We start from the raw sequence: 26,014 nt of genomic DNA, 5'->3' as shown, positions 1-26,014 counted from the left end.
TACACCCCAATATTCATTGCAGCGCCATTTACAATAGCCAAAACATGGACGCATCCTAGATGTCCAACAACAGGTGAATGGATAAAGAAGATGTGGTACATATATACACAATGAAATACTGCTCAGCCATAAAAAGTATGAAATACCTAGACTAATACTAATACTAATATTCACTAATACTAAGTGAAGTAAGTCAGACCAAGACAAATGCTACACACTATCACTTACACGTGGAACCACAAAAATAGTACAAATGAGCTTATTTACAAAACAGAAGCAGGTTCACAGAGGTGGTAAACAAATTAATGGTTGCCAAAGGGGAAGTGGGAGAGGGATCCATCCGGCGTATGGGATTAACATATACACACTACTATATAGAAAATAAACCACAAGGTCCTACTATATAGCCCAGGGAACTATATTCAATATCTTATGGTAAATGGTAATGGAAGTTGTTTACACATAAAACAACATCGTAATTCAGCCCTGTTGTTTTTCGGTCACTGAGTTGTGTCCGACTCTGTGGCCCCATGGACTGCAGCACACCAGGCTTGTGGGTCCTTCCCCATTTCCCAGAGCTTGCTCAATCTCATATCCATCGAGTCGGTGATGGCATCCAACCGTCTCATCCCCTGTCACCCCCTGCTCCTCCTGCCCTCAATCTTTCCCAGCACCAGGGTCTTTGCCAATGACTTGACTCTTTGCATCAGGTGACTAAAGGATTGGAGCTTCAGCTTCAGCATCAGTTCTTCCAATGAACAGTCAGGATGGATTTCCTTGAGGATTGACTGGTTTGATCTCCTTGCTGTCTAAAGGCCCTCTCAACTATCCTTCAATCTAAAAAATAAATTAATATTTAAAAATATATGTATATACAAACACACCTTCTGAGACACGGAAGCTGGACCTCAGCCAGGGGAACTGAACTTTCCAGGACCCCCTAATGCTGTCCTCCCCAGAGCAGGGGGCCCCCCCCACCTCCTGGCAGGAAGCATTTGGGCCTCCAGAAACTGCCCCCCATAGCTGGGAGCTGCTGATCAGGCCCTCCTTCCTTCCCAGGAGGCCCAGCGGCCTGGGCGGGCCCCTCGAACAAAGTCTGTGGCTTCTGACTCATCAAGTGGGTCCCTGAGGTCCCCACCTTGGGAGAAGCAGGGAGCAGGGACCCTCAGGCGGGCAGACTCGCTCACCCACCAGCTCGCTCCACCAAGTCGCTGAGCCTCCTGGAGCCCTTGTCCCGGCCCCACAGCACAGCAGGAGTGAGAGCTGTGCTTCCTCTGCGGGTCTCCAGGGCCCCTGCCCAGGACCCTAATGCTGAGGCAGCCCGAGCGTGGTTTGGAAAACAATTTCCAGGCACAGAGCACTGCAGAAGGGACTGAGTTTATGAAGAGCAGGGAACAGAGATAATGAGGGCACTGCAAATGCAGCCCTCTGACCTCCTGATGGACCACGGAGAGTCGAAAGTTTTCTTGTGTTAGTGGCCAATTTTATGGCCTCAAGACAAAATTCCTGCTAGGAGGTTAGGTGATTGGTTAGGGCGTAGAGAGGGACTGGTGGGGTGCGCATTCTAGCCTAATTTGGGGTCAGGAAGCCTATAGTGATGCTGGGCAGGGGTGGGGGGCTTTGGGCAACAAAGGGGATCTGTCGGGTCCGGAGCTGACCTTGTTTCTGGGCTCCGTGTCCGTGGCCTTGGTACAAGGCCTACCACCTGTGGCCTCGGGGCAGGACTCAGCACCTAATGGAGGTCTCTGCCCTCCCTTTGCCGAGGCTCCAGGCCCCTGGAGGGCGCTAGCAGAGACCCCCGCCCTCCTGGGTGACCCAGCCTCACACTTCAACCCCGTCCACCCCCGCCAGCTACCCTACGGGGCAGCGTGACAGGCCCCACAGGCCCCGCTGTCCGGGTGGAGGGTGGGACACCAGGAAGCGTGTGAGCTGGGTGCTGCAGAAAGGGCTGGCCCGGAGGGAGCCCCGGCTGCTGGGCCTGGCTCTGGAGCCCGGCCGAGACCTCCTGGGAGGACAAGGGCTGGCTGTAAAGAAGGCCTGGGACCAGCTGTCCGGGGGGAGACCCAGCCTCAGGGCCCCGGCACGGGCCCCCAGTAGGCGCTGGTGACCTGACCGTCACTGCCCAGCACGGCCTCTCTCCTCAGGGACACCCGGCCCCGCGTCCCTGACAGCTGAGCCTGGGGCCAGGTGCGGGGGGCTTAGTCTGCATCCTTCCTTACCTGCCCCTTGAGACCAGCAGGACGACGGTGGGCTCAGATCGGACGCCTGCCGGTTCGGGCCCTAGAGCATCACACCAGGACACTCAGGAGCTGGTGGAGACACGACTGAGGTCCGGGCCTACCTCACAGTGGCAGCAGGCCACGGCACTGGCCGGGCGGGGAAGCCGGGTCTCTGCAGCTCCCCCGGGGCCTGCAGCCGGTGCCCAGCCAGGCAGACGCCAGTCATCTCATTGCCGCGGCGGCCCTGGTCACTGCCGGCGGGGCACCAGCAGCGAGCCCCGTCGCAGGGTGGGTGGAGCTGCTCAGGCAACCCTGGCACTGGCGCCAGGCCCAAGCGCTGGCAGAGGGCAGGAGGGGGCGCCTAGACAGCCTGGACACCCCGTCCCTCACCGTGGAAGGGAGAGGGCGTGGAGCAGGCACCACCCAGTTCGCCTGCTGGGAGGGGCAATTACAGAACCCTCTCTTTCATTGAAACCTCCCGTGAATTCTGTGAGCACCCCTATGCGCATTAGCAGGAAGTCCAGCGTCTCACTCTCCCGATCTCCCCTTCCTCTGTTACAGGAACTGGGTCATCCTGCTTCTACACCGGCGGGGAGGAGGTTGGCAAGAAGGGGCAACCCACCAGCCACAGCTCTATTTTCCGCCACATGGGGTCGCTGTTGAGCAACACTCCTGCCCTTCAGGGGCGCCCTCGGGTCCTGCAGTCCCAGGGGCAGGGCCCTAGCCTGCTTAATAACTGTTCCCCAGGGAGAGCTGGGGAGAAGGCAATGGCACCCCACTCCAGTACTCTTGCCTGGAAAATCCCATGGATGGAGGAGCCTGGTAGGTTGCAGTCCACGGGGTCGCGAAGAGTCGGACACGACTGAGCGACTTCACTTTCACTTTTCACTTTCATGCACTGGAGAAGGAAATGGCAACCCACTCCAGTGTTCTTGCCTGGAGAATCCCAGGGACGGGGGAGCCTGGTGGGCTGCCGTCTATGGGGTCGCACAGAGTCAGACAAGACTGAAGCGACTTAGCAGCAGCAGCAGCAGGGAGAGCTGGACCTTATACAAGGCTGAGCGCCAAAGAACTGATGCTTTGAATTCTGGTGCTGGAGAAGACTCTTGATAGTCCCTTGGACTTCAAGAAGATCAAACCAGTCAATCCTAAAGGAAATCAACACTGAATATTCACTGGTAGGGCTAATGCTGAAGCTGAAGCTCCAGTACTTTGGCCACCTGATGCGAAGAGCTGGCTTATTGGAAAAGATTCTGATGCTGAGAAAGATGGCAGGAGGAGAAGGGGAAGACAGGATGAAAAGGTTGGATGGCATCACCAACTCAATGGACATGAGCTTGAGCAAACTTTGGGAGAGAGTGAAGGACAGGGGAACCTGGTGTGCTGCAGTCCATGGGGTGGCAAAGAGTCGGACAGGACTGAGCGACTGAACAACAAAGCCCCTCAACTGGCCTTCAGAGGTGGGAGGAGCTTCAGCGAGGACCATCTGTTGGTACTGGCCCTCCACCCTTGTACTCCTGAGCCCAGGGACCAGCCGGAGCAGCCTCCTTTGTGGGTTTCCAGCTCAGGGTCCTCCACCTCCTTCCTTCATCAGCCCTGCTCATCCCTGCTGGGGCAGCTGAGATCTGGCAAGCCAAGCCCCCAGCTGAGGGCACAGCAAAACCTGGGTGCAAGGAGAAATATTAGGAAGAGGCTGACATTTCAAAAATATGATCCTTTTTAAAGGACCAAATAACAATGACAAGAAAAAGTCAGAACTTGGACTTCTCTGCTCTTATTACATCTTCATGTTTTATTTTGAGGTGTTGCATTACTTGCAACATTATGGGGGAGGAAACACTGTCCTTTCAGTGTTTGGGGCTAGAGACCCATCTTCCTTGCAGATGCTAAATAATAGTGATTTTGAGTGATTTCTCCTACAATTTAAAATTTTATTTAATACACTTTTATATTGTAGTTAACACGTGTCAGACACTGGGTTTTGTTTGTTTGTTTGTTTGTTTTATGTGTCTGGATTGTTCAGCTTATAGGATCTCAGTTCCCTAGGGATCGAACCTGAGCCCACCATAGTGAAAGCACTGGGTCTTAATCCCTGGACTGCCAGGGAATTACCCCCAAACCCTGTTTTAAGTACTATTAGCTGTTTAATTTAAAGCTCAGGATGATGGGAGGAGATAGTATAATCCCAATTTTACAGATGAGAAAGCTGAGATGCAGAGAAGTTAAATGACTTGCTCAAGGTCACACAACTAGCAAGGCTTTGAACGCAGGCTTCGCTGTGCCTGTAACCACTAGGGTACACAATGACAAGCATCTTTCTGAGGTGACCGGTGTCTCCATTTCTAGACACAGAGCCAGCTGGCGTCTCAGCAGACACCCTGTTGCGTTGACTGAGGAGGTGAAGGAGCAGGAGGGCAGGGCCATCAGTGAGGGGCATCTCTTGGCAGTCCCTGCTGGGCTGCCCTCTTTGGGGCCAGGGTAGCGGTTGGCCCCAGCAGCCTTGGCCCCTGGGTCCTCTCCCAGGACCAAGCCCTCCAGCCACTGTGACTCGTCTTCCAGATGTTCAGTGGTGAGGACATGCTCTGCGAGGGGGAGCCCACCGTGTACCCCGTTTCATCAGCACGGCTGCCGACTATGAGAGGGGCATTGTCTTCTTTCAAACTGAGAAGCTCACGTTCTCCGGGCTTGCCCTGCCCTCACTGGCCCCCGCCCAGCCTGGGTCCCCAACCCAGGCCACGCCTGTCCAGCCTCAGACCTCCCTTCTGAACAGTGGGTCCTGAGACACAAGATGCAGCCCAGGGCCCCTCTTTGCTCCCCACTGTGGGCCACATTTTTTGCCAAACCCATGCACCTCCATGCCTCAGTTTCCCATTCTATAAAATGGAAGGTGTCTAGGGGTCCACGGCTCCTGTCCTCTCTCCTGCGTGGGAAAGGATCCCTCTCTGTGACCTCGGGATCCGGGGCAGGTCTGGCTCAGGGTGGTCTTAGACCTGCTGTGTGTTCTGGGGCCAGGGCTGACTATCTCTGTGGCCACACTATTTCATCACAGCCCAGGGGGAACATCCCATATTGCGTGTGTGTATGTGGTGGGGGGGACTTGGAGAAAGATTGCCCTGGAGCCAGCAGAGGGGCTTTCAGAGGAGGCCATGGTCCAGAGGAGGGCTCCAAACCCCCTACCTTCACAGGACCACAGAGTCGATCTGGGAGGGCAGAAGTGTGTGGCTGTGTATGTGCCCACGTGTGCGGCTGTCCAGGCGCTGTGTGTGTGAGCACACGTTTCTGAGAGCCTCAGCACTTTGGCCCTTCTTCCAGAAGGATCCATATGTGGTGGGTGGCACAGCCCGGATGTGTGTTTCCAGGTGTGCAATGAGCCCAGTGCTCATGGGACTCGGGGATGTCAAGGGTGGGGAAGGGGTGCAGCTCGACAAGGCTGTCCCCACCCGGGACCACCTGTCCAGGTGCAGGGCTGCAGGGAGGAGGGACAGGCGGGGCAGGTAGGGTGGCAGAAGTCCCACCAGGGAGGCTGAGTCCTGCCCCTGGGGTACCCTCAGTCCTGACCAGGCACTCTCTGCAGTGTCCACCAAAGGGCCACGCTGGTCGGGGCGCGACAGAACCTGGACACTGCCTCCCCCCGCCCCCCGTGCCTGAGAGCTTTGCTCCTGCCCGACAGGGGGGCTGGAGGAGCCCGGCGCTCCGTCCTCCCCAGCCCTCCCTCCCTGGGCCCTCTGCACCCCCACCTGGCCCATCCATCTCCCCGCGGCCACGGCTGCCGCGCTGCCTCCTGCTATTGAGCAGCGAGATGAGAAGGTGTGAAGGATATGGGGGCACCCGGGACAGGCTGGCAGGCAAGATGGATGAGGGGGCAGGGGGCCAGGAGGCGCCTCCGGCAGGAAGAGCAGACTAGCTGGGGAAGAGGCTGTGATGAAGGGAGGTGTGCCTGTGTGTGTGTGTGTGTGCGTGTGCATGCACACGCGTGTAACAGACAGCATGTGTTTCTGAGCACAGAGGAGCATGTGCTCGTGTGCACACGAGTGGTGGCAGGTCATTGAGTCTTGAGTCTGTGTGTGCCCGTGGGTTGGCATGCCAGTGCACTTACATACATGTGGCGGGCTTCCCATCTCACAGACCAAAGGCATGTGCAAGCGCGTACACACACACGCACACACACACCAGAAGCCAATAGACGCCCAGGCCCCTGGGAGTCCAGGCTGAGGAGGCGCCAATCCCATCACCTCTCCTATCTCCCCCCTGCCCCACCATGGCTCCTGGGACAGAGTTGCATGGCTCCACCTCACGAGGCGGCCCCTCATCCCTGGGAGCCTCTGGGACCCGCCCTCACAAGGGCAGAGGACTCGCCCCATCCTGGGCAGCAGCAGACCCGAGGGCTGGGTCTGTGCCAGGGTCAGCCCTCACTCTCCCAGTGGGATTTCTCCGAGCCTGGCCTCAGGGACCTGGGGCATGGTGGGGGGGTGAGGCAGCAGCCCCCCTGAGCTGAGGGAGGAGAGTTTGCCCCCCACGTGGCTCCGGGAGGGGCCGGGGTGTCACGCTATGTCCCCAGAGCTCGACTGTGGAGGAGGCATCGAGTCCAGTAGACTTTGGGAACCCTGGTCGGACATGCCCGGCCCAGCCTGATGAGCTCTTCCCTGGTGCCCCGGCCCAAGGCCCTAGAGTGGGCCAACCCAGGGTTACCCCTATGACCCACCCTGGGCCACATGGCAGCAAGCAGCGTGGGGGGACCCCCTCCCTTTCTGACCAGCCACCTGCGTGTTCCCTGAATGCCCCACTCCAGATGGGCAGGGGCTGCTGGGGAAGGTGCCCGGTCAGGACTTGCCCCCGAGGCCTCTGACCTGGGCCAGGCTCCCCCGACCCTGTGGGGATTCTGTAGGCACCATCAGCCAAGATATGGACAGCTTACTGCACCCCCCTCCCCAGGCGGGGCCAGCCCATCCCAGGCAGAAGTGATTATGCACTTAGTTCAGTCGGGGAAACTGAGGCACGGGGCCGTCAGGTCCTGCCAGTGTCACAGCTCATGGGCTGAGCGGTCAGGAGGACCTGGGCTCCCACCCCCCAGTCCAGGGGCTCTGCTTCTGCTCATACACGTGGCTGTTGCCCCCTTGCCTTTCCAGCCCGAGCTCCCTGGTGATTCCATGACAGCAGCCCCCGATCAGGAGTCTGGGTCCTAGGAAGAGGGCAGCGCCTCTGCCATTCAGCCTTCCATGCTTCTTCTGCAGCCCCTCGACCTCCCCGAGGCCCTGTCAGCCCCCGGCCTCTCCATTCAGCCAGGCCTGGACCCCTATGGATCTCCCAGCCTGTCCTGGAGGTGGGCCCCTGCCCTGCGTCTGGGCCCATTGATCAGGAATGGCTGGGGGGCTCCTAGCTGGGGAGGGGAGGAAGCCAGGAGCGGGAACCGGGAGGGGGAGAGGCAGCCTCTCCACGTCAGAGCTTCCCCACCTGCCCTCCTCCCGCACAGCGTCGCGCCTGGAGCCGGACAAGCCCAGCCCGGGGCCTCGCTCAGTCCAGTCCGAGGGTGGCTTGCAGAAGGGGCTCTGCACACCCCAGGGCCGAGGTCCCACCTGCAGAGACCAGGTGCCTGGCTCTGGGAGAGACCCAAGACGTGGACGATCCAGGAGGGAAGGACAGTCCTGCCAGGAGGCTGGGGACCGAGGGAGGGCCTGAGCGCTGAGCCGTGCTGCTGATGGACCGGGAGACTGGGAGAGGCTGACCACCAGTGAGAGGCAGGGACCCCAGCTGAACCACCGTCTCCAGGAACCGGAAGTCCGGGCTGTCCCCATGGCAGGTAAGGGGCAGGTAGCCAAGGCAGTCCCACAAGTGGGTTCAGGCTCTGGAGTGGGCGGGGCGGGCAGGGTCTAAGCTTAGCGACCAGGGAAACCCCACTACACCCAGGGCCTGGGCAGAGGATGGGGCAGGGGCACCCCAGGCGGAGGCCTCGGATCCCACCAGGGCGGGGTCCATGCAGCCATCCAAGTGCAAATGCAGGGGTGCTGATAGGCAGCGGCACAGAGACATTTCTGGGAGGTGAAAGCCTTATCAGGTGTGGGGACCTTGGGCCTGGCCCCTCCTTTCTCTGGGCCTCACCCCTTGAGTATCAAGGTGGAAAAGGAGCCTCTAGCTTCCCCTCCAAATCTGACTCCATGTCGGTGGAAATTGGCAATCAAGAGGTGTTGGCTTTCAGTGGAACTGAGCAAGGACAGGCCCCTCCCCAGAGTTATTGAGGGTGGCACAGGGCGGCTTGTGAACCAGGAGGGGCAGGGTATAGGCTCAGAAAAGACTGGGGAGCCAGTAACCAGCCTGCGAAGCCCCCAGGCCCAGCAAAACCATGAGCCTCTCCCCCTTGGGACACATCACCAAAGACTCTGGAGCTGGCGTGGATTACCTGGATGATGTACCTGCCCCAGCAGGACAGCTAATTGATGGGCAACTAACTGCCCACCTGATGGCCTGGCCCAGGTTATGAGGGACATCGGCCCATCCACCCTTCATCTCTGGGGGATTTAGACCTGATATGGCCCATCCCCTCTCAGTAAGACCCACCCATTCCCAGACTGCAGAACTTCCAGGGGCTTAGTGAGGTGCCATTTCTCACACGTTGCTCTCAGGGCTGCTAAGGGTGGGGCGACTGGCCTTGCACCCCACAGTCTCACCTGGCACCTACTATGCACTGGCTCTGGCCAGGTGCTGCCTGTTTATCAACTCATCACATGCTGTATCATCCCAGGAAACTCCCTCCACCCATGGATCTGTCCATCCATCCATCCAGCACTGTAATTCTACCTCTGCCCAGGGGATCACACGGTTTTACTAGGTTCTCAACCCATGTGGGGCTGCTAGAAAGGAACAGTCTACTTTTCAGGATGCTTTTTCCAGTTTAAAATGTTGTGTTAAAATATATATAACATGGGTCTTCCCCGATGGCTCAGACAGTAAAGAATCCGCCTGTAATGCAGGACACCCGGTTTTGATCCTTGAGTCAGGAAGATCCCCTGGAGAAGGGCATGGCAACCCACTCCAGTATTCTTGCCTCGAGAATTTCATGGACAGAGGAGCCTGGCAGACAACAGTCCATGGAGTCTCAAAGGGTCAGACATGACTGAGTGACTAACAGTTTCTTTTTCACTTTTTCATATATAACATAAAAACTATCATTTTAAGTATTTTTTAAGTGTTCAGTGGCATTAAGCACATTCATAATGGTGTGCATCCATCACCACCATCCATCTCCAGAACTTTCTGCATCTTGCAAAGCTGAAACACTGTCCCCATTGAACATTAATTCATCCCCTCTCCCTGCCCCTGGCAACCGCCATCCACTTTCTGTTTATGAATTTCGCTACTTTAGGCACCTCTTATGAATGGAATCATACAGTCTTTGTCCTTTTATGACTGCCTTGTTTTACTTAGCATTAACGTCCTCAAGGTTCATCCATGTCATAGTCTGCATCATAATACCCTTCCTTTTAAAGACTGAATAATATTCCATTGACTGGATACACACGTTCTTCTTATCCATTCATCCATCAGTGGACAAACACTAGGGTTGCATTCACATTTTAGCTGTTGCGAACAATGCTGCTCTGAATACCAATGAATACATATCTGTTCAGGTACTTGCTCGTGGTTCTTTTGGGCATTCCAGTATTCTTGCCTGGAGAATTCCATGGATAGAGGAAGCTGGCAGGCTGTAGTCGACGGGGTCACAAAGAGTCAGCCATGGGCTTCTCAAGTGGCTCAGTGGTAAAGAATCTGCCTGCCAACGCAGGAGACTCATAGAGTCAGACATGACTAACACTTCCACTTTTCATAGTAATTCCATCTTTCTTGTTTTGAGGAACCATCAGTGGTTTTCCACAGGGGCTACACTGTCTTACATTCCACCAGCAATGCACAAGGGTTCCAATTTCTCTACATCTTCACCAACACTTGTAACACTTTTTTTGTTATTGTTGTTTTTGTTACTTGCTTTGGTTTTTGGTAATAGCCATCCTTCTAGGTATAAAGTATCTCATTATAGTTAAAAAAAAATTTTTTTTTAAATAAGAAGGATGGAGCCTTGGCAAACTTTTGCACAAGACATGTGCAGGTTTGCAGACCAGAAATGGGCTCTTTTATCTTTTTAAGATTTATTTTTGGCTGCTCTGGGTCTTCGTTGCTGCACGCAGCGGTCATTCTTTGTGGCGGTGCTTGGGCTTCTCACCATGGTGGTGTCTCTTGAGGCAGAGTGTGGGCTGTAGGGCCCTTGGGCTTCAGTAGTTGTGACCCGCAGGCTTAGCTGCTCTGTGGCATGTGAGATTTTCCCGGACCAGGGATCAAACCCGTATCACCTGCATTGGCAGTTGGATTCTTAACTACTGGGCCATCAGGAAAGCCCAAAAGAGGGGCTCTTTAGGAACAAATGAGGAGGCCAGAGAGGAGAGATGTTAGAACTGGCTTCTGGAGGCAGAATTTGGGCCAGATTGCCCTAGTGGCTCAGACAGTAAAGAATCTGCCTGCAGTGTAGGAGAACCCAGGCTTGATCCCTGGGTTGGGAAGATTCCCTGAAGAAGAGAATGGCAACCCACTCCAGTATTCCTGCTTGGAGAATCCCATGGACAGAAGAGCCTGGTGGGTAACAGTCCACGGGGTCACAAAGAGTCAGACATGACTGAGTGACTCACACAACTTCAGGGTCAGAGATGGGTAAGAGTCACTCACAGTAATTTGGGGATCTCCTTCAGCTCAGTATTCCTGAAGTAGCACGAGGCAGCCAGGTCTGCACAGAGCTGAGAAAGACCTCCCACCCCCACCCCCACCCCCCACACCCCCACCTGTACCGTGATCCATAACAAGGTCCTTTCTGAAGGGCCTATTGTGTGCCAGGCCCTGTGTGTGTCTTCACGAATCCTCACGTCAGCCCAAGGCAGATTTAAGAACTCCTTGGGACAGATGTGGAAACTGAGGTTCCAGGAGGTGAAATAATTTGCTCAAGGCCACGTGGCCTCCTGATGGCTCAAAGATTCCCTGGGAAGCCAGACAGGGCCTGTCTCTGGCCTCTGGGAGCTTTAAATGAGCATTTACCTCATGAAGTGATGCCGAGTTAGGGATCCTATGGGAACACAGGCCTGGCAATCAGAGAGGGCTTCCTGGAAGAAGAGGCATCTTGGTGCAGCCTGAAAGATGAAGGCTGGCCAGGTGGAGTAGGGGTGGGTGAGGAGAACAGAGGCCCATATCCTATCCTCTCTCCCCAGCCTTCCTCTCTGCTAGCCTTGGGGTATTTGCCCCCTCAGAGACCTACACACTGCCCGTGACCAACTCCAGCTGGGAGCCCCAGCCAGACTCCATGATACCGTCAGGCCCTTCCACCGGTTCCACAGGGGCCCCAGCAGTGGCCGAGGCCACCGAGCAGGGTCCCAAGAACCCCCGGGTGTCCAGCGTGACGGTTCAGCTGGAGATGAAGGCTCTGTGGGAAGAGTTCAACCAGTTGGGCACAGAGATGATCGTCACCAAGGCGGGCAGGTGTGAGCACGGGGGGTGAGGGGGTGGCGGGAGTGGGGGGCAGGCTGGAACCATGCCGGGGTCGCTGAGCACCCCCTCCCGCAGGAGGATGTTCCCCACCTTCCAGGTGAAGATCCTGGGCATGGACACGCTGGCTGACTACGCCCTGCTCATGGATTTCGTGCCTTTGGATGACAAGAGATACAGGTCCGGGGCTGGTCGGGGCTTGCAGCTCAGACCTCAGGCACTGAGATGGGGAAGCAGAAGCCCACCCACTCCCTGGGTGAAGCAGGGACCAGTCGGAGCGGTGTCAGGGGGGTCTATCCCGGGCAGGCAGGGATGGGGGGCTAGCCCAGGGCGGCAGGTGCGACCGCAGGGACCCCAAGCTGGACAGCACTCTGGAGCCTCTGGTTCCTCCTGTGCAGATGGACCAGCACGTGGGCAGTAGGGGGGATGGTGACCCCTGTCAGTCTTGGCTCCAGGTGGGGGCAGCAGATGAGGTAGGTGCCCTGGGGTGCAGTTGGGGCGCCCTGGCCACCTCGCTCCGTCCCCAGGTATGCCTTCCACAGCTCTGCCTGGCTGGTGGCGGGCAAGGCGGACCCGGCCACGCCCGGCCGTGTGCACTTCCACCCTGACTCACCGGCCAAGGGCGCACAGTGGATGCGTCAGATCGTGTCCTTCGACAAGCTCAAGCTGACCAACAACCTGCTGGATGACAATGGCCACGTGAGGCCCGGGCCACCGTGGGGAGGGCTTGGGCCAGGGCAGGGGACACTGGGGCCTGAGTGTGATGGAGCCTGGGGCCAGAACTGGCTGGGGCTTTGATGCCCAAGTCCACCTGGCTGGGGGTCGGACAGCAGAGGGGACTGCCCAGGCCCACCACAGATGCAAAAACAGCATCACTGACACTTTGTCCAAGGCAAAAATAAGGCTGATGTCAGGAGAAAAAGGAACCAGGGAAGGGGTCTGAGACGGAGGTGGCACTGAGGCTATTTGAAGAGAAGTCTGATGGAGTGGAGGAGGGAGCCTGTGTATCTAGAAGAGGGAGCTGTGGCAGGCAGAGGGGCCAGCGAGTGCAAAGGCCCTGAGGCAGGAGGATACTGGGGAGTCGGGGGACCTGCGAGGAGGCTCCTGTGTGGCTGGAGTGGAGTGAGGAGGGGCAGTGGGAGGGGAAGAGATACTAGGGGCAGCCTGAGCTGATCTGCAGGACCAGTTGGCTGCAGACAGGATTCAGGTCTTTACTCTGTGTGGGGCGGGAGCCAAGGATGGGGGCGGTGGTTCCGAGCTGCAGCTCACTGGGGCTGCTGTGCGGAAAGTGGGCAGAGGAGCCAAGGGGAGGCAGGGAGCGCAGCTGGGAGGCGGCTGCAGAAATCCAGGAGAAAGATGGTGGTGGCCGGGCGGTGTGGAGGCCATGGGGTAGGAGAGGTGGTCAGATCCCAGATGGCCCTGTGATGGCTGGGACGCGGGAGTGAGAGGCCAAGCCGCCCGGACGCTCAGACGACAAGCGGCCTTTGACTCAGAACCGCAGACTCAAAACCTCACACCTGGCACCAGCACGTATGAGACGGGAGGTATGGGGAGGCGGGGTGGCTGGAAGAAGGGCTTCAGCCTCAGCGAGGGCTGGCTGCCGCCCTGCCCCACACCCCCCGCCCACCGCCCGCCCCACAGATCATCCTCAACTCCATGCATCGCTACCAGCCGCGCTTCCACGTGGTTTTTGTGGACCCACGCAAAGACAGCGAGCGCTATGCCCAGGAGAACTTCAAGTCCTTCATCTTCACAGAGACCCAGTTCACGGCCGTCACAGCGTATCAGAACCACCGGGTGCGTCAGGCACAGTTCCTAACCTGACTCCCCCAGCCCGTCACATGGGAGAAACTGAAGGACCAGGTTTTTAGGCCTGACAGGCACACAGAGTCCTGCCCGTCTGTCCTTCTGGGACTCCATGGGCATTAGCCCACAGTCATTCCCCTGCCTTCACGCCCACTGGCTCTGTGGTTCCTGGACTGAGAGACCCAGGGCCTCCAGATTGGGGGGATTCAGGGAGGAGAGGGTGGCTAGCCCGGGGCCCCACAGCCTCTCCCCAGCTCAAGGCTGACCTCTAACTACACTCTCTCCTCTGCAGATCACCCAGCTGAAAATTGCCAGCAACCCATTTGCCAAGGGCTTTCGGGAGAGTGACCCAGACTCCTGGTACCGTCTGGCCCCATCCCCTCACCCCATTTCTATCCCCAGGCATCTCTTAAGGTCTCAGCTCCTGACCCTTCTTTCAGGGTCACAGCCACTGGTTTGTCCTGGGGTCCCACTGCCTGACTCAGACCACGACCCTTGGCCTGGGTTCCCCACCGTGACCCTGGTCCCCATTCCTTCTTGCCCCACCTCCAGGCCTATATCTCCACGGCCCCTGCTCAGCGTCCCGACCCAGAGTCACAGCAGCCTCGGCCCCTGTCTGCTGAAAGGCTCCAATGAGCGAGAGAAAGGTCAGCCCCCAGGCTCACAGACACGGTGGGACCGGAGCCTACTAAGCGGGCAGGAAGGGAGGGGAGAGGGCCACGGGGCCCCCGGGAAGGACCTGTAGACTGCTCAGCAAGCTCACCGGGTATCTGTGCGGACAGAGAGGGGAAGCAGAAATTGCTGAGACAATTTTGGACCCAGGGCAGGGAGAACGGTTGGGCAGGGACAAGGTGCAGAGAGCAGGGGTGGTGGTGAGGGGTGAGGGTGGAGGTCAGGTAGACTTCCTGGAGGAGGTGGCTTCTGGGCTGGGCCTTGGAGGACTGAGAAGGAGGGAGGAGGAGGGGAAGAAAGTCCAGGCAGAGGCAAGAGCAGCACAAAGGCTAAGCGGTGGGCAACTTGAGAAAGGAGAGCAGCAGGCTCTCAGACCGGCAGGCTGAAGGAGTGAGGGGAGGCCTGGGCTCCACTCAGACCACGTCCTCCCCTCTCAGACCCCAACAAAGCCTTCACCTCCAGGACCCCTGCCAGGCTCCACCATCAGCTGCTGGCCCCCACTGAGGCTCTGCTGGCCCCAGCCACCTACCTGCCCCCCACCTACCAGGGCCTGTACCCTGGAGCCTCAAGCCCCGTCCGACCAAGGGCCCGACGGACACCATACCCCCTCCCCAATATCCAGGCCGATAGGGACCAGGGGGGCCTGCCCCTCCCAGCGGGACTGGGGCTCCTCTCCCCCACTGCAATGTGCCTGGGGCATGGCCAGGACCCACAGTGACGGTGGGGACCATGTGGATAGAGTCCTCTCATCCTGGAGCCCACTCTCTTCAGCCTTACCTCTGCAGAGACCACCACCCCTCCCTTGACCAGGAGAACAGAGCAGGTGGAAGCCCAGAGAGGAAAGCGACCTGCCCAGCGTTACCAGGCTGGGATGGTGCCAGGCTTGGAACTGGACCGCCTACCTCCAAGCTGCCCCCTCTGCCTTGGGGGCGACTCCTCCAAGCCCTGCTTTACCTCTCTCTTCCCTTCAACATTAAACCATTTGGAATGGGTGGTCAGAGCACTTCTGTCCTTGGAGGTCAGGGTGAAGGGCCTCAGGAAAGCCCACACCCCAGAGTCTGGGCTGCAGACATCACAAAGCTCTGCTCCGTGCTGCTGGCATCCCAGGGAGCAGAATCATGGTAAAGGTGGCAACACAAGCTGAGTGGCAGGGCTCTGAGGGAGGTTGTGTTCCTGCCCTCTGCCTCGCCCGCCCAGATGAGGACCAAAACTGCAGCTCAGGGAGGCACTGCTCAAAGTCGAAGCGAAGTATGGGACACCTGCCATTCCACGTTTAGGTGCTGTGTGCAAGACCAGGGTGTCTAGTCCTTGGGGGGGTGGGGCACAGTCTGGCAGAGGGATGCAGCATGCCACAGGCAGAGACCACAGGGGTCAAGGTGGGGGTGACACGAGGAGTTTGAGAATTCAATCAAAATTCCAGGCAGGAGAGCTTCTAGAGAAAGTGACCAGCACTCTGTAACAGAAGTTGCGGAGGAGACGGGAGGGGAGCAGAGGCCAGCTCCCGGAGGTGGGAGAAGCAGGGGAAAGGTCTGGGGCTGGAGTGGGTCCCCTGGAGCGAGAGGGCGCAGCGCATCTCCAGCAGAACCAGGAGATAGGGCCCGGAGGGTGGGAAGGGCTGGGCACTCCTTCCCACGGCCCCAGGCATCTCTAACCCTAAACGCCGACTCCAAACACCCTGCAGCACTTGCGGGCGCGGAGAAACGCGGGGCCTCAACAATCAGACATCCCGACTCTCAAACCCGGCGGTCAGTACGGCCGAGCCCGGTCGCCGGCCAGACACGAGTCCAGTTGCACTAGGCAGGGGACACTCTCCAGGCCCGTCGGGCCAGCCCCGCCCCAGGCCCGCCCCTACCGGAATCCCAGACATCGAGCCACGCCCCTTCCCGCCCCGCCCCAGGTCAGGCCCGCCCCGCCCCAGGTCAGGCCCGCCCCGCCCCAGGTCAGGCCCGCCCCGCCCCAGGCCCGCTCCTACCGGAAGCCCAGGCCCGCCCCTGCCGGAAGCCGGGGCTATCGAGCCCCGCCCCTTCCCGCCCCGCCCTTCCCCACAACTCTCAGAGGGGCCCCTCCCCTGCCTGGGTCCGCCCCTTAGTCGGGCCCCGCCCCCGTAGGCGTGGCCTGTGTCCCTACCGCTCCCCACCAAGGCGGGCAAACTCCTCCCACGGCCCGCCCCCCAGGTTCCCGAGAGACCTCCCCGAGTGTACTCTCCCGAGCCTCTTCCCTCGCGCCGCCCGGTGCCCTCGGTGTCCCCGCCGCGCTGGACCGGACATGCTGCCCGACTGCCTGTCGGCGGAGGGCGAACAGCGCTGCCGGCGGTTGCTGGCGGGAGCCACGGCCCGGCTGCGCGCGCGGCCTGCGGCGGCCGCGGTCCTCGTGCCTCTGTGCTCGGTGCGCGGCGTCCCGGCGCTACTCTACACGCTGCGGTCCAGCCGCCTGGCCGGGAGGCACAAGGGTGACGTCAGGTACACCTGCCGGGACCTCCTCTCCCTTCTAGAAGGGCGCCGCTAAACCCCGGAGACCGTCGGGTCGTGGGCAAAGCACTTAGCCTCCCCGAGCCTTGGTTTCCGCCTCTGCAGAATGGGTCTAAGTAGAGCCCGTCGGCCAGCCGGCTGCGGCGGGAATCAACAATCCGCATCCCTCCGCCCGGAACCTGGCGCCGCAGGTACTCCTGCCCCGGCGCCGCCGCGCGGATCGCTCGAAGCACGGGTGGGGGGCTCGGTGGCTCAGCTGATAAAGACTCCGCCTGCAATGCAGGAGACCTCGGTTCGATTCCTGAGTCGGGAAGATCCCCTGGAGAAGGGATAGGCTACCCACTCCAGTATTCCTGGGCTTCCCTGGTGGCTCAGACGGTGAAGACTCCGCCTGCAATGAGGGAGACCCCAGTTCCATTCCTGAGTTTGGAAAATCCCCTGGAGAAGGGATAGGCTATCCACTCCAGTATTCTTGGGCTTCCCTGGTGGCTCAGACGGTAAAGAAGCCGCCTGCAATGCAGGAGATCTGGGGTTCGATTCCAGGGTGAGGAAGATTCCCCTGGAGGAGGGCATGGCAACCCACTCCAGTCTTCTTGCCTGGAGAATCCCCATGCACAAAGAAGTCTGACGGGATACAGTCCACGGGGTCACAAAGAGCCGGACACGACTGAGCGACCAAGCACACACACTAAAAAGACAGAACTTCGCCCCTTCCCGGCGACTGCGGGAGGATTGCCTCCCGGTAACCAAGGGGGCGCCCAGGGTGGGGCTACCTGGCTTCCCCCAGGCCGCGCCCCCCCTCCCCCGCGGAAACTGGGAACACCCTAGGGTCAATGTCAGCACCTCTGGGGCCACACAGGATAAGTCCAGTTAGCATAGCTGGGCCCCGGGAGGCACAAGGCTTCTCCCCCTTACCCCTGTTGTTCATGGAGGTAAACCGAGCCTGCAGAGGTCCAGGGGTTTGCCCAGCCCTCTCTGCAAGCTAGGGGCAGAGGCGTTTCAGGCGAGTCCCTGCCGCACCAGCCACCCCAGCCCTTCACGGCCCCGCCCAGTGGCCCGAGAAGCAGGCTCCCTCTGCCTGTTCAGTTTCCCAGGCGGCAAGTGTGACCCCGCAGACCGGGACGTGGTGCACACGGCCCTGAGGGAGACGCAGGAGGAGCTGGGCCTGGCTGTGCCCGAGGAGCAGGTGTGGGGAGTCCTGCGGCCCGTGCACGACCGGGTAAGCCCTTCAGGCCTCAGGCACTCACCCCGCTGGGCCCGTCTGCTCGCCCCGGGCTAGGAGCAGGGCGCTCAGGGACCAGGACGGTGGCTGTGGGGGCTGTGGCAGTCACCGAGGGCGGTGGGGTCCCAGACAACCTGCCCGGCTCTCATGTCCCAGCCTCCCACACCCGTCGGGAAGGGGCCAGGGGTATTTGATTCCCCTTTCACGGGGGATCCTGAGGCTGTCCTGGGATGGAGGTAGCTCCGCTCGGCTTGGTGGACGGAGGTTGGGGAGGGTGTCGCAGGCTAGGCAGGGGAGATCTGAGGGTGCTAAAAGTAAGGGAGAGCAACGGCCCAGAGGCCTGGGTGGGTCTAGTGTGTTGAGGGGGCGTGAGCCAGTCAGCATGGCTGGAGCAAGTCCAGGAGCAGGGCTGGGTGGACCTGGCCTGCATGACTGTAGGCCCCAGAGGCCTCCCCCCAGGCTCCCCTGGCCCAAAGCCCCGCCAAGGCCCTTCTTGCCCTGACGGCCTGCCCCCCTCCTGCCGCAGGAAAAGGCCACAGTGGTGCCAGTGCTGGCCGGCGTGGGCCCACTGGATCCCCAGAGCCTCAGGCCCAACCCCGAGGAGGTGAGTGGGGGCATCCGGGGTGGGGAGGCGGGTTGTCCCAATGGAGGAGGCTGCAGTGGCCAGCTCTCTGTCTGCCCTCTCGCTACCCTCTGCCCACAGGTGGATGAAGTGTTCGCCCTGCCCCTGGCCCATCTGCTGCAGGAGCAGAACCAAGGTTACACCCACTTCTGCCGCGGTGGCCACTTCCAATACACGCTGCCCGTCTTCCTGCACGGGCCGCACCGGGTCTGGGGGCTCACAGCCGTCATCACCGAGTTCACCCTGAAGCTGCTGGCCCCTGGTGTCTACCAGCCCCGCCTGGCCGGCCCGGAGCTGCCCCGGGGCTGAAGGCCTGGCCCCGAGCGGGCCCTGCCTTTGCCCTGCCAGGCCGGCTCCTCTCCAGGACTGAATAAAGAGTCTTTCCCAACACTCTGGCAACTGCATCTTCTGCACTGGAGCCCTGACCTTGGGCAGACTCCATGGGACAGCTGGGCTGCTGGCTGGGGCACCTTGGGATAATCACGCTGTCACTTGCTATGTGCGCATACTGTGTGTCTGGAGTCTTTTCTCTCATTTCACCCTCACCACGGCCCTGTGAGGTGAGACCACTGCTGTCCCTGGGTAGTGAGACGGGATCAGGGAGGGCAGACACCTTGCCCAGGGTCACCCCAGTTTGGGATTTGAACCAGGCCCTGTCTGACTCCAGAGCCCAAACTCCTAGCCACCACAGCCACGGCAGAACTGTCTTCCGAGCCTGGCCCACCCTGTGCTGGGCAGCAGGCATCCAGAGAGGAGCCCTGCATGTTACTGCAAACTGGTGACGTGCCAGGCTCTCCCCGTGCCAGGTGCTGTGCGGGGGCCACGTCTGCACCAGCCAGATGCTACCCTGCCCTCTACGGGTGCTCAGTCTCAGAGAAACTTTAGACCAGGTCACATAGATAATCGTGTGATTACACATTAATTACAGATGTGTAATGGAATTACATATCCATCTTGTAAATCTCTGTGAGTTGAAGAGGTGGGCAGTCTGACCTTGACTTGGTGGACTGGGTAGTATTAGGTAGGACAAGTGATAGAAAACGCCACCCAGTGGCTGACTTTGCCAAAGGAGGATTTCAGTTCAGTTCAGTCGCTCAACTGTGTCCGACTCTTTGCAACCCCATGGACTGCAGCACACCAGACCTCCCGGTCCATCACCAACTCCCAGAGTTTACTCAAACTCATGTCCATTGAATCAGTGATGTCATCCAACCATCTCATCCTCTGTCATCCCCTTCTCCTCCCACCTTCAGTCTTTCTCACATCAGGGTCTTTTCCAATGAGTCAGTTCTTCACATCAGGTGGCCAAAGTACTGGAGTTTCAGCTTCAGCATCAGTCCTTCTGATGAATATTCAGGACTGATTTCCTTTAAGATGGACTGGTTGGATCTCCTTGCAGTCCAAGGGACTCTCAGGAGTCTTCTCCAACACCACAGTTCAAAATCATCAATTCTTTGGCGCTCAGCTTTCTTCACAGTCCAACTCTCACATCCATACATGACCACTGGAAAAACCGTAGCCTTGACTAGACGGACCTTTGTTGGCAAAGTAATGTCTCTGCTTTTTAATATGCTGTCTAGGTTGGTCATAACTTTTCTTCCGAGGAGCAAACGTCTTTTAATTTCATGGCTGCGGCCACCATCTGGAGGAATGGTGATTACAAACTCCACAGATAGACTGGCTTCAGGCATAGCTAGATCCAGGAGCTCCAGGGTGCTCTTCTTTCTGTGCTTTCCACCATATCAGCCTCACTCTCAGGAATATTCTCCACTCCCCAGAGACGAGAGGTGAGGAGAAGACAACAGCTGTAGGACGGAACAGTACCAGCATCCCATCAACAGAAAACAGCTTCTCTTTCTGGGCCAGTCTATCCCAGAGTTACACTTTCTTGGCTGACTTTGGATCACACAACCTTCCCTGAGCCTGTCTCTTGGCTGCTGGACTTGGAATTCATTGATCAGCCAGGTCTGGGGCACAGGCCTGGGGAACAGGGTGAACTTCCTAGAATGAGAGTAGGGAAGGGGTGGCCCCCCCAAAGGACCCCTGGAAAGAGAAAGGGAAGGTGAGCAGGCAAAAGGCAGCCACATTCCCCTGCAGAGAGTGACCTTGAGACCACAGATGGACAGGAGCAGGCCAGGTCAAAGGGCAAGGGAGGGAATTGGGGCAAAAGTGCAACCCAGATTGGGACTTGAGCCCACAGTCTTATAACGAGTCACTCACCTGGTGTCTCAGCTTACTGAGGCTCAAGGTCTCGTGTTTCAGCACAGAAGGAATTCAGCGAGAGGCAAAGTGCTAGGCAAGAAGTATTATTAATATAGGACGCTTGTGAGAGAGGAGGCTCTGCCCAAGGATTAAGTGGGTTACATTTTTATAATCGAAGGAGAGTTCGGGAGAGGGGAAAGACCACCTCCTCATTCTACAGACCCCAGGCTTTCATCACTAGGGGGCTTCCCTGTGGCTCAGCTATTAAAGAATGCACCTGCAACGCAGGAGACCTCTGTTTGATTCCTGGTTTGGGAAGATCCTCTGGAGAAGGGATGGGCTACCCACGCCAGTATTCTGTCATGGAAAATTCCATGGACTCTACAGTCCATGGGGTCGCAAAGAGTTGGACGCGACTGAAAAATTTTCACTTTTCTTCACGAGCTCCTCCTTCACATTGGACAGGAGAGTGACCCTAGAAGGTCAAACTAGGACTGTCTCAGCACTTACTTAAATCAGCAGAATAATTTTTTTCTTTCATTTAATGACCTGGGGCATATCTCATGCCTACATTTGTGGTTTTATAGTTAAGCAAGCTGGCTTCATTCCATGATGTTCTGATAGCTTTCTTGGGTGATCAGTAACTTGCAGTGGTCCCCCAGACTTCCCTAGGTTTCCCTGTGTCTCTAGTCCCCTACTGGGACTTCTGCAACTACTTGTATAACTATCCTTAGTCTATCCCTATCAGGAGCTTCATTGACTCAATGGACCTGAATTGGAGCACTCTCCGGAGATGGTGAAGGACAGGGAAGCCTGGCGTGCTGCAGTGCATGGGGTCCCAAAGAGTCAGACACGACTGAGCGACAGAACAACAGTCAGAAGGAGCAACACATGCACAGAGCTTGGGGTGTTCAAGGAAACCCGGAGGAGCCGTGTGGACACGGGGGCGAGGGGCCGTAGGGAGGGGCCAAGCCTCAGTGGTGGGTTAGGATTTTATTCCAAGCTGGGAGAAGGGGGAGAGGAGCCGAAGCGATTGGTTGATGTTTTAAAGGCTTGAGCGGCAAGAGGATCAGGTTGCCTTCCCCCTCCTGTCTCCATGGAGCCTTCCCATCTCGCCTCCCCACTCCCCCCTCTCCCCCACTGCGTGACTCCCCACCCGCTCCCCCCAGCCCCCTCTCTCTCACCCCTCCTTTCCCCCCCACCCTGCCTCCTGTTGCCCCTCACACCTCTTGTGTCACCTCTGGCCCTCCAGCCTCCTCACCTGGGAGCAGGGCCACATGATGGTGGTAAAAATAACTCTCCGACAGAGTGTGAACTGGGGGTGAGGGGAGGGACACTTGGGGTGCAGGCAGGGAGCTGCGGGTTCCTGGGCGCTGGGGGGGCCCTGGGTCCCGCCCCTTCCGCCTCCCCCACGGCCACCCGCTGGCTCTCACGGGTCACCTCAGTCAGGCGCCCAGCAGCCACCCAAGGCAGGTGCAGGGGCTCTCCGAGCGGTAAGTGGCCCCGCCGGCACACGAGGTGCCCACCCCCGGGCTGGAGGCCCCCACCTCGCCAGCCTTGACCTTGTGCTCTGTCCTCAGGTCCCGGCTGCCACCCAGGACCCCCCACGACGCCCTCAGTGATGCCCGTTCTCCCTGACTGGCTGGCTCAGTGCCGTGCCCCCATCTGCAGTCCTCGGGGGCTCCTCTGAGTCCCCGCCCACGTCGGCGCCCCCATGGCGGGCCGGGGGCGGGTGAGCATGCAGGAGCACATGGCTATCGACGTGAGCCCGGGCCCCATCCGGCCCATCCGCCTCATCTCAAACTACTTCCCACACTTCTACCCCACTGCTGAGCCCGCCCTGCGCCCCCCAGACCCACGCCCCCCAGAGACCCCCGTCCGCTCTGCACCCCAGCCCCAGCCGGACCCAGAGCCAGAGGGAGACTCAGACGACAGCAGTGAGTGGGGACAGGGGGACAGGGGGGACACTCTGGGCTCTGCCCATCCAGGGAGGGGTCTGGGGCAGGCCAGGCTTCTGATCAGGGAGGGCCAGGAGGCATGGTGCCCGGCGGGGGTTGGCGCAGATGCTGACCTGCCTGCCACCTGCCCCTAGCTGCCCTCGGCACCCTCGAGTTCACGCTCCTTTTAGACGCGGACAACAGCACCCTGCACTGCACGGCCCACCGTGCCAAGGTGAGGAGGGGGCAGGCGGGGTCCCCGGGGCTCGGTCCCGGGCCCCGAGCCTCTTCCACAGCCACTCTCCCCTCCCAGGGCCTCAAGCCGCTGGCCTCGGGCTCCGTGGACACCTTCGTCAAAGCCAACCTGCTGCCCGGGGCCAGCAAGGTGAGTGCGAGACGCAGGCCCCCACTGCTGCCCCTCAGCCAGGAGCCTGGCCTGGAGCGCCCCCTGGTCTGCCACGCCCCTCCTCCCCAAGGCCTCCCCCTCGGGCAGAGGGCCCCCCATTGCTGGCGCCCAGGTGGGGCGCCGGGGCCCGAGGAGGGCTCTGAGCCTCCCTGCTTGGCCCTCAGGCCAGCCAGCTGCGGACGCGCACGGTTCGGGGCTCACGGGGGCCTGTCTGGGAGGAGACGCTCACCTATCATGGGTTCACCCTCCAGGACGCCCGGCGCAAGACCCTGCGGTGAGGATGGGGTCTGGGCCACAAGGGGGGAGGCGGCGGGGGCCGGGGCGGGGGGCTGGCCTGGCCAGGCTGACCAGGCGGCCCCCAGGCTGTGCGTGTGTGAAGACCCGTGGCTGCGGCGACGCAGGCGGGCGCCTCCCCTGGGGGAGCTGCGGGTGCCCCTGAGGAAGCTGGTGCCCAACCGGGCCAGGAGCTTCGACGTGTGTCTGGAGAGGCGGAGGCTGGTGAGTGGGGCTGGCGGGGGGAGCAGGGAGGGAGACCCGGGCGGCGCCTGGCCCAGGTGACCGGGCTCTCTGCTCTTTCAGACCAAAAGGCCCAAGAGCCTGGACGCAGCACGCGGCATGTCTCTATATGAGGTCGGTGGGACGTGGGACCTTGGGGGTGCGGTGCTGGGCAGGGCTCCGGGCCCCGGGGAGCGCAGAGAAACCGAGGCCCTCTCTCTCCGGGCCCGTGAACACTCGTAGTCTCAGGGACAGCCAGGCCCCACTGTGTGTGGGGCACAAGGCCCCGGGGGGCAGAGACACAGGCCAGCTTGAGACAGAGGCTGGAGCTGGGCGGTTGGTCAGTGACGCGCGCGGGCGGGACAGGTCAGAGTTCAGGGGAGGACGGCAGTGGTGGGCCCACGGCCACTAGGCCTGGCCCGGGGGCAGCGTGGGTACCGCTCCTGGGCTGGGTGCTCTGGACCGGCCCTTGTCAGGAGAGGTGAAGGTGACCGCGAGGATTTGCAGGATGAAACCAGAGGCCTGGCCAGGGCGCCTGCACCCCAGGGCCCCAGGGCCCCGCAGAGCTGGGTCAGGGCCCTCCTTCTACCCAGCTCCCCTGGACCTAAGGGCCAGGCCTTGCTGCCCTGCCCCCTGGTGGAGCCTGTGACCGTCAGTCAAGTCCAGGCTGGGGAGCCCTCCCCAGGGAGCGGCCCTACCACAAGCCCTCCCCAGGGCTTGTGTCCCCAGGCCCCCCACAGCAGCCCCCCGGCACCTGGCCGGCACTCACGGAGCACCCCCTTACTGAGAGCTGAATGCAAGCAAGGCGGTTGGGCTTTCTGCAACTCAAATCCCATGTGAGGTGTGGGAGAAGCACATTCTTTCCGGGGTATCCTGAGTCCTTCTGGAAGCATCAGGGGCTGAGGGGTAAAGGGCATTCAGGATCTGGCCCCTGGGCTGTGGGGTGTGAGGGGGTTGGGGTCTTGCAGCTGACGTGGCCTGTGTGTGCTTTGAGGAGGGGTGAGCCTCTGGGAGCTGCTTCCAGGCTTCCCCAAGAGGGAAGAGACGGGCCCCTAATGGAAGGCCACCTAGGAATCTCCTATGCGTTTGTGACCCTCAGAGACATCAGTTCCCTCCCCCTCCTTGACAAACACTGCTGCAAATGGTCGGTCAGGTGACCCGGACAAGGCCCCTCCCCTTCTCAGGCCCTGGAGGGTAGAGCTGACCTGGAAGTCTCATTCCAGGGCACTAAGTCAGTGACAGTATCGGGAAACTGAACCACACAATCGAACATCGGCCCCTAATTTCTTAGCGGCCAGTTTGAGTTCTCCTGTCCGGGCCAGTACTGGTGGGCGGCTGGGTGGTGGGCCACGTGGGCTGAGCCAGCCTGCCCCTGCCGGATGCTGGGCCACGCGGGGCTGACCGCAGACCCCTGCAGCAGGAGGTGGAGGCGGAGGCGGCCTGGGATGAGCGCGGGCGCGTCCTGCTGTCACTGTGCTACAGCTCTCAGCGGGGCGGCCTGCTGGTGGGCGTGCTGCGCTGCGCACACCTCGCCCCCATGGACGCCAACGGCTACTCGGACCCCTTCGTACGCCTGTGAGTGTGAAGCGGGCGGCCAGGTGGGCGGTGGGGGTTCCGCCGAGCCCCTCCGCAGCTTGCCTCTCTGGGGCCACACTGAAACCAACCTCATCCCTCCCAGTTGCCTGCATCCCAATGCAGGGAAGAAATCGAAATACAAGACCAGCGTTCGGAAGAAGACCCTGAACCCCGAGTTCAACGAGGTAGGCCCGCCTGAGAAGGCAGCCCCGGCTGCTGGGGAGGGGTCGGCGTCCCGTCTCAGGCCCCAGCCGCCCCGGGCCACTCGCTGAGGACTGAGGCCGCCTCCCTTCACCACGTCCGCTGCAGGAGTTCTTCTACGCAGGCCCGCGGGAGGAGCTGGCCCAGAAGACGCTGCTGGTGTCTGTATGGGATTATGACCTGGGCACAGCTGATGACTTCATCGGTGAGTGGGAATGCGGGGGAGCTGAGTCGGGGGGCGGGGGGGGCTCCCACATGGCTCCTGACCTGTCCCCCAACCCAGGCGGGGTGCAGCTGAGCAGCCGGGCCGGCGGGGAGCGCCAGCAACACTGGCGCGAATGCCTGGGCCGCAGTGACCGCAGGCTGGAGCTGTGGCACCCGCTGGACGGCACGCCCCTCCAGCTCAGCGACTAGCGGGGCCCCCGGCCTGGCCTGCTCACTGCCGCTTCCCTGGGCTGCCCCACAGCCTCTCTGCGGAGCTGGAAGGCCCTGGGCTGCTTCACCCCTGCCGTCCAGCCCCTGGTCAGTTGCTTCCTTCCTTCCCTGTTCGAATTCACCCCACTGTCAAATCATGAAGCAAGAATAAACCTCTCCTCCCAACCAGACCGGACAGTCCATTTTTTCCCTGCCATCACCTCACAGGGCAGAATGGGCCTTGCTCTCCTCGCTCCCG

At 60.0% G+C, this 26,014-nt stretch overlaps 3 protein-coding genes across 6 annotated transcripts; all 3 read left to right on the top strand.

The window, feature by feature from the left end:
• Window positions 1-6,767: 6,767 nt before the first annotated feature.
• TBX10 (T-box transcription factor 10) lies at window positions 6,768-15,383 on the top strand. Its single transcript, XM_065937086.1, has 9 exons — window positions 6,768-6,807; window positions 7,690-7,805; window positions 11,434-11,729; window positions 11,814-11,915; window positions 12,263-12,434; window positions 13,377-13,532; window positions 13,834-13,901; window positions 14,094-14,188; window positions 14,651-15,383. Exons 1-9 carry the CDS (start codon window positions 6,768-6,770, stop codon window positions 14,929-14,931), a joined length of 1,326 nt encoding a protein of 441 aa, XP_065793158.1. The 3' UTR covers window positions 14,932-15,383.
• Window positions 15,384-16,387: 1,004 nt separating this feature from the next.
• On the top strand, window positions 16,388-18,915 carry NUDT8 (nudix hydrolase 8). The gene is made up of 4 exons (XM_065937906.1): window positions 16,388-16,672; window positions 17,768-17,900; window positions 18,430-18,507; window positions 18,607-18,915. The coding sequence occupies exons 1-4, from the start codon at window positions 16,479-16,481 to the stop codon at window positions 18,832-18,834; spliced, it is 633 nt and encodes a 210-aa protein (XP_065793978.1). The 5' UTR covers window positions 16,388-16,478; the 3' UTR covers window positions 18,835-18,915.
• Window positions 18,916-18,965: 50 nt separating this feature from the next.
• On the top strand, window positions 18,966-25,937 carry LOC136169805 (double C2-like domain-containing protein gamma). 4 transcript variants are annotated; one of them, XM_065937902.1, is made up of 11 exons: window positions 18,966-19,085; window positions 22,308-22,664; window positions 22,820-22,899; window positions 22,978-23,049; window positions 23,235-23,344; window positions 23,433-23,568; window positions 23,650-23,700; window positions 24,983-25,140; window positions 25,244-25,325; window positions 25,450-25,546; window positions 25,625-25,937. In XM_065937902.1, the coding sequence occupies exons 2-11, from the start codon at window positions 22,442-22,444 to the stop codon at window positions 25,753-25,755; spliced, it is 1,140 nt and encodes a 379-aa protein (XP_065793974.1). In that variant the 5' UTR covers window positions 18,966-19,085; window positions 22,308-22,441; the 3' UTR covers window positions 25,756-25,937. The 4 variants fall into 4 exon arrangements, with proteins under 4 accessions (XP_065793974.1, XP_065793973.1, XP_065793975.1 ...); XM_065937901.1 differs by lacking the exon at window positions 18,966-19,085 and adding an exon at window positions 21,607-22,220; XM_065937903.1 differs by lacking the exon at window positions 18,966-19,085 and having other exon boundaries at window positions 21,607-22,664; window positions 24,986-25,140.
• The last annotated feature ends 77 nt before the right edge of the window (window positions 25,938-26,014 follow it).

Source organism: Muntiacus reevesi, chromosome 5 (assembly GCF_963930625.1).
Source record: "Muntiacus reevesi chromosome 5, mMunRee1.1, whole genome shotgun sequence".
NCBI classification, from domain to species: Eukaryota; Metazoa; Chordata; class Mammalia; order Artiodactyla; family Cervidae; genus Muntiacus; species Muntiacus reevesi.
The sequence above is the reverse complement of the archived record's forward strand: the minus strand, read 5'-3'. Positions and strand labels throughout refer to the sequence as shown.

What these genes read in the sequence shown, in the direction of transcription:
- TBX10 (XM_065937086.1), top strand. Translation starts at nt 6,768, where the DNA reads ATGTCCCCAGAGCTCGACTGTGGAGGAGGCATCGAGTCCA. An exon ending in ATCGTCACCAAGGCGGGCAG is followed by an intron (nt 11,730 to 11,813) that starts GTGTGAGCACGG and finishes CCCCTCCCGCAG; the next exon opens with GAGGATGTTCCCCACCTTCC. An exon ending in CTCCAATGAGCGAGAGAAAG is followed by an intron (nt 14,189 to 14,650) that starts GTCAGCCCCCAG and finishes CTCCCCTCTCAG; the next exon opens with ACCCCAACAAAGCCTTCACC.
- NUDT8 (XM_065937906.1), top strand. Translation starts at nt 16,479, where the DNA reads ATGCTGCCCGACTGCCTGTCGGCGGAGGGCGAACAGCGCTGCCGGCGG. An exon ending in TGCGGCCCGTGCACGACCGG is followed by an intron (nt 17,901 to 18,429) that starts GTAAGCCCTTCA and finishes CTCCTGCCGCAG; the next exon opens with GAAAAGGCCACAGTGGTGCC. An exon ending in TCAGGCCCAACCCCGAGGAG is followed by an intron (nt 18,508 to 18,606) that starts GTGAGTGGGGGC and finishes CTCTGCCCACAG; the next exon opens with GTGGATGAAGTGTTCGCCCT.
- LOC136169805 (XM_065937902.1), top strand. Translation starts at nt 22,442, where the DNA reads ATGGCGGGCCGGGGGCGGGTGAGCATGCAGGAGCACATGGCTATCGAC. An exon ending in TGCTGCCCGGGGCCAGCAAG is followed by an intron (nt 23,050 to 23,234) that starts GTGAGTGCGAGA and finishes CTTGGCCCTCAG; the next exon opens with GCCAGCCAGCTGCGGACGCG. An exon ending in GCGGCATGTCTCTATATGAG is followed by an intron (nt 23,701 to 24,982) that starts GTCGGTGGGACG and finishes AGACCCCTGCAG; the next exon opens with CAGGAGGTGGAGGCGGAGGC.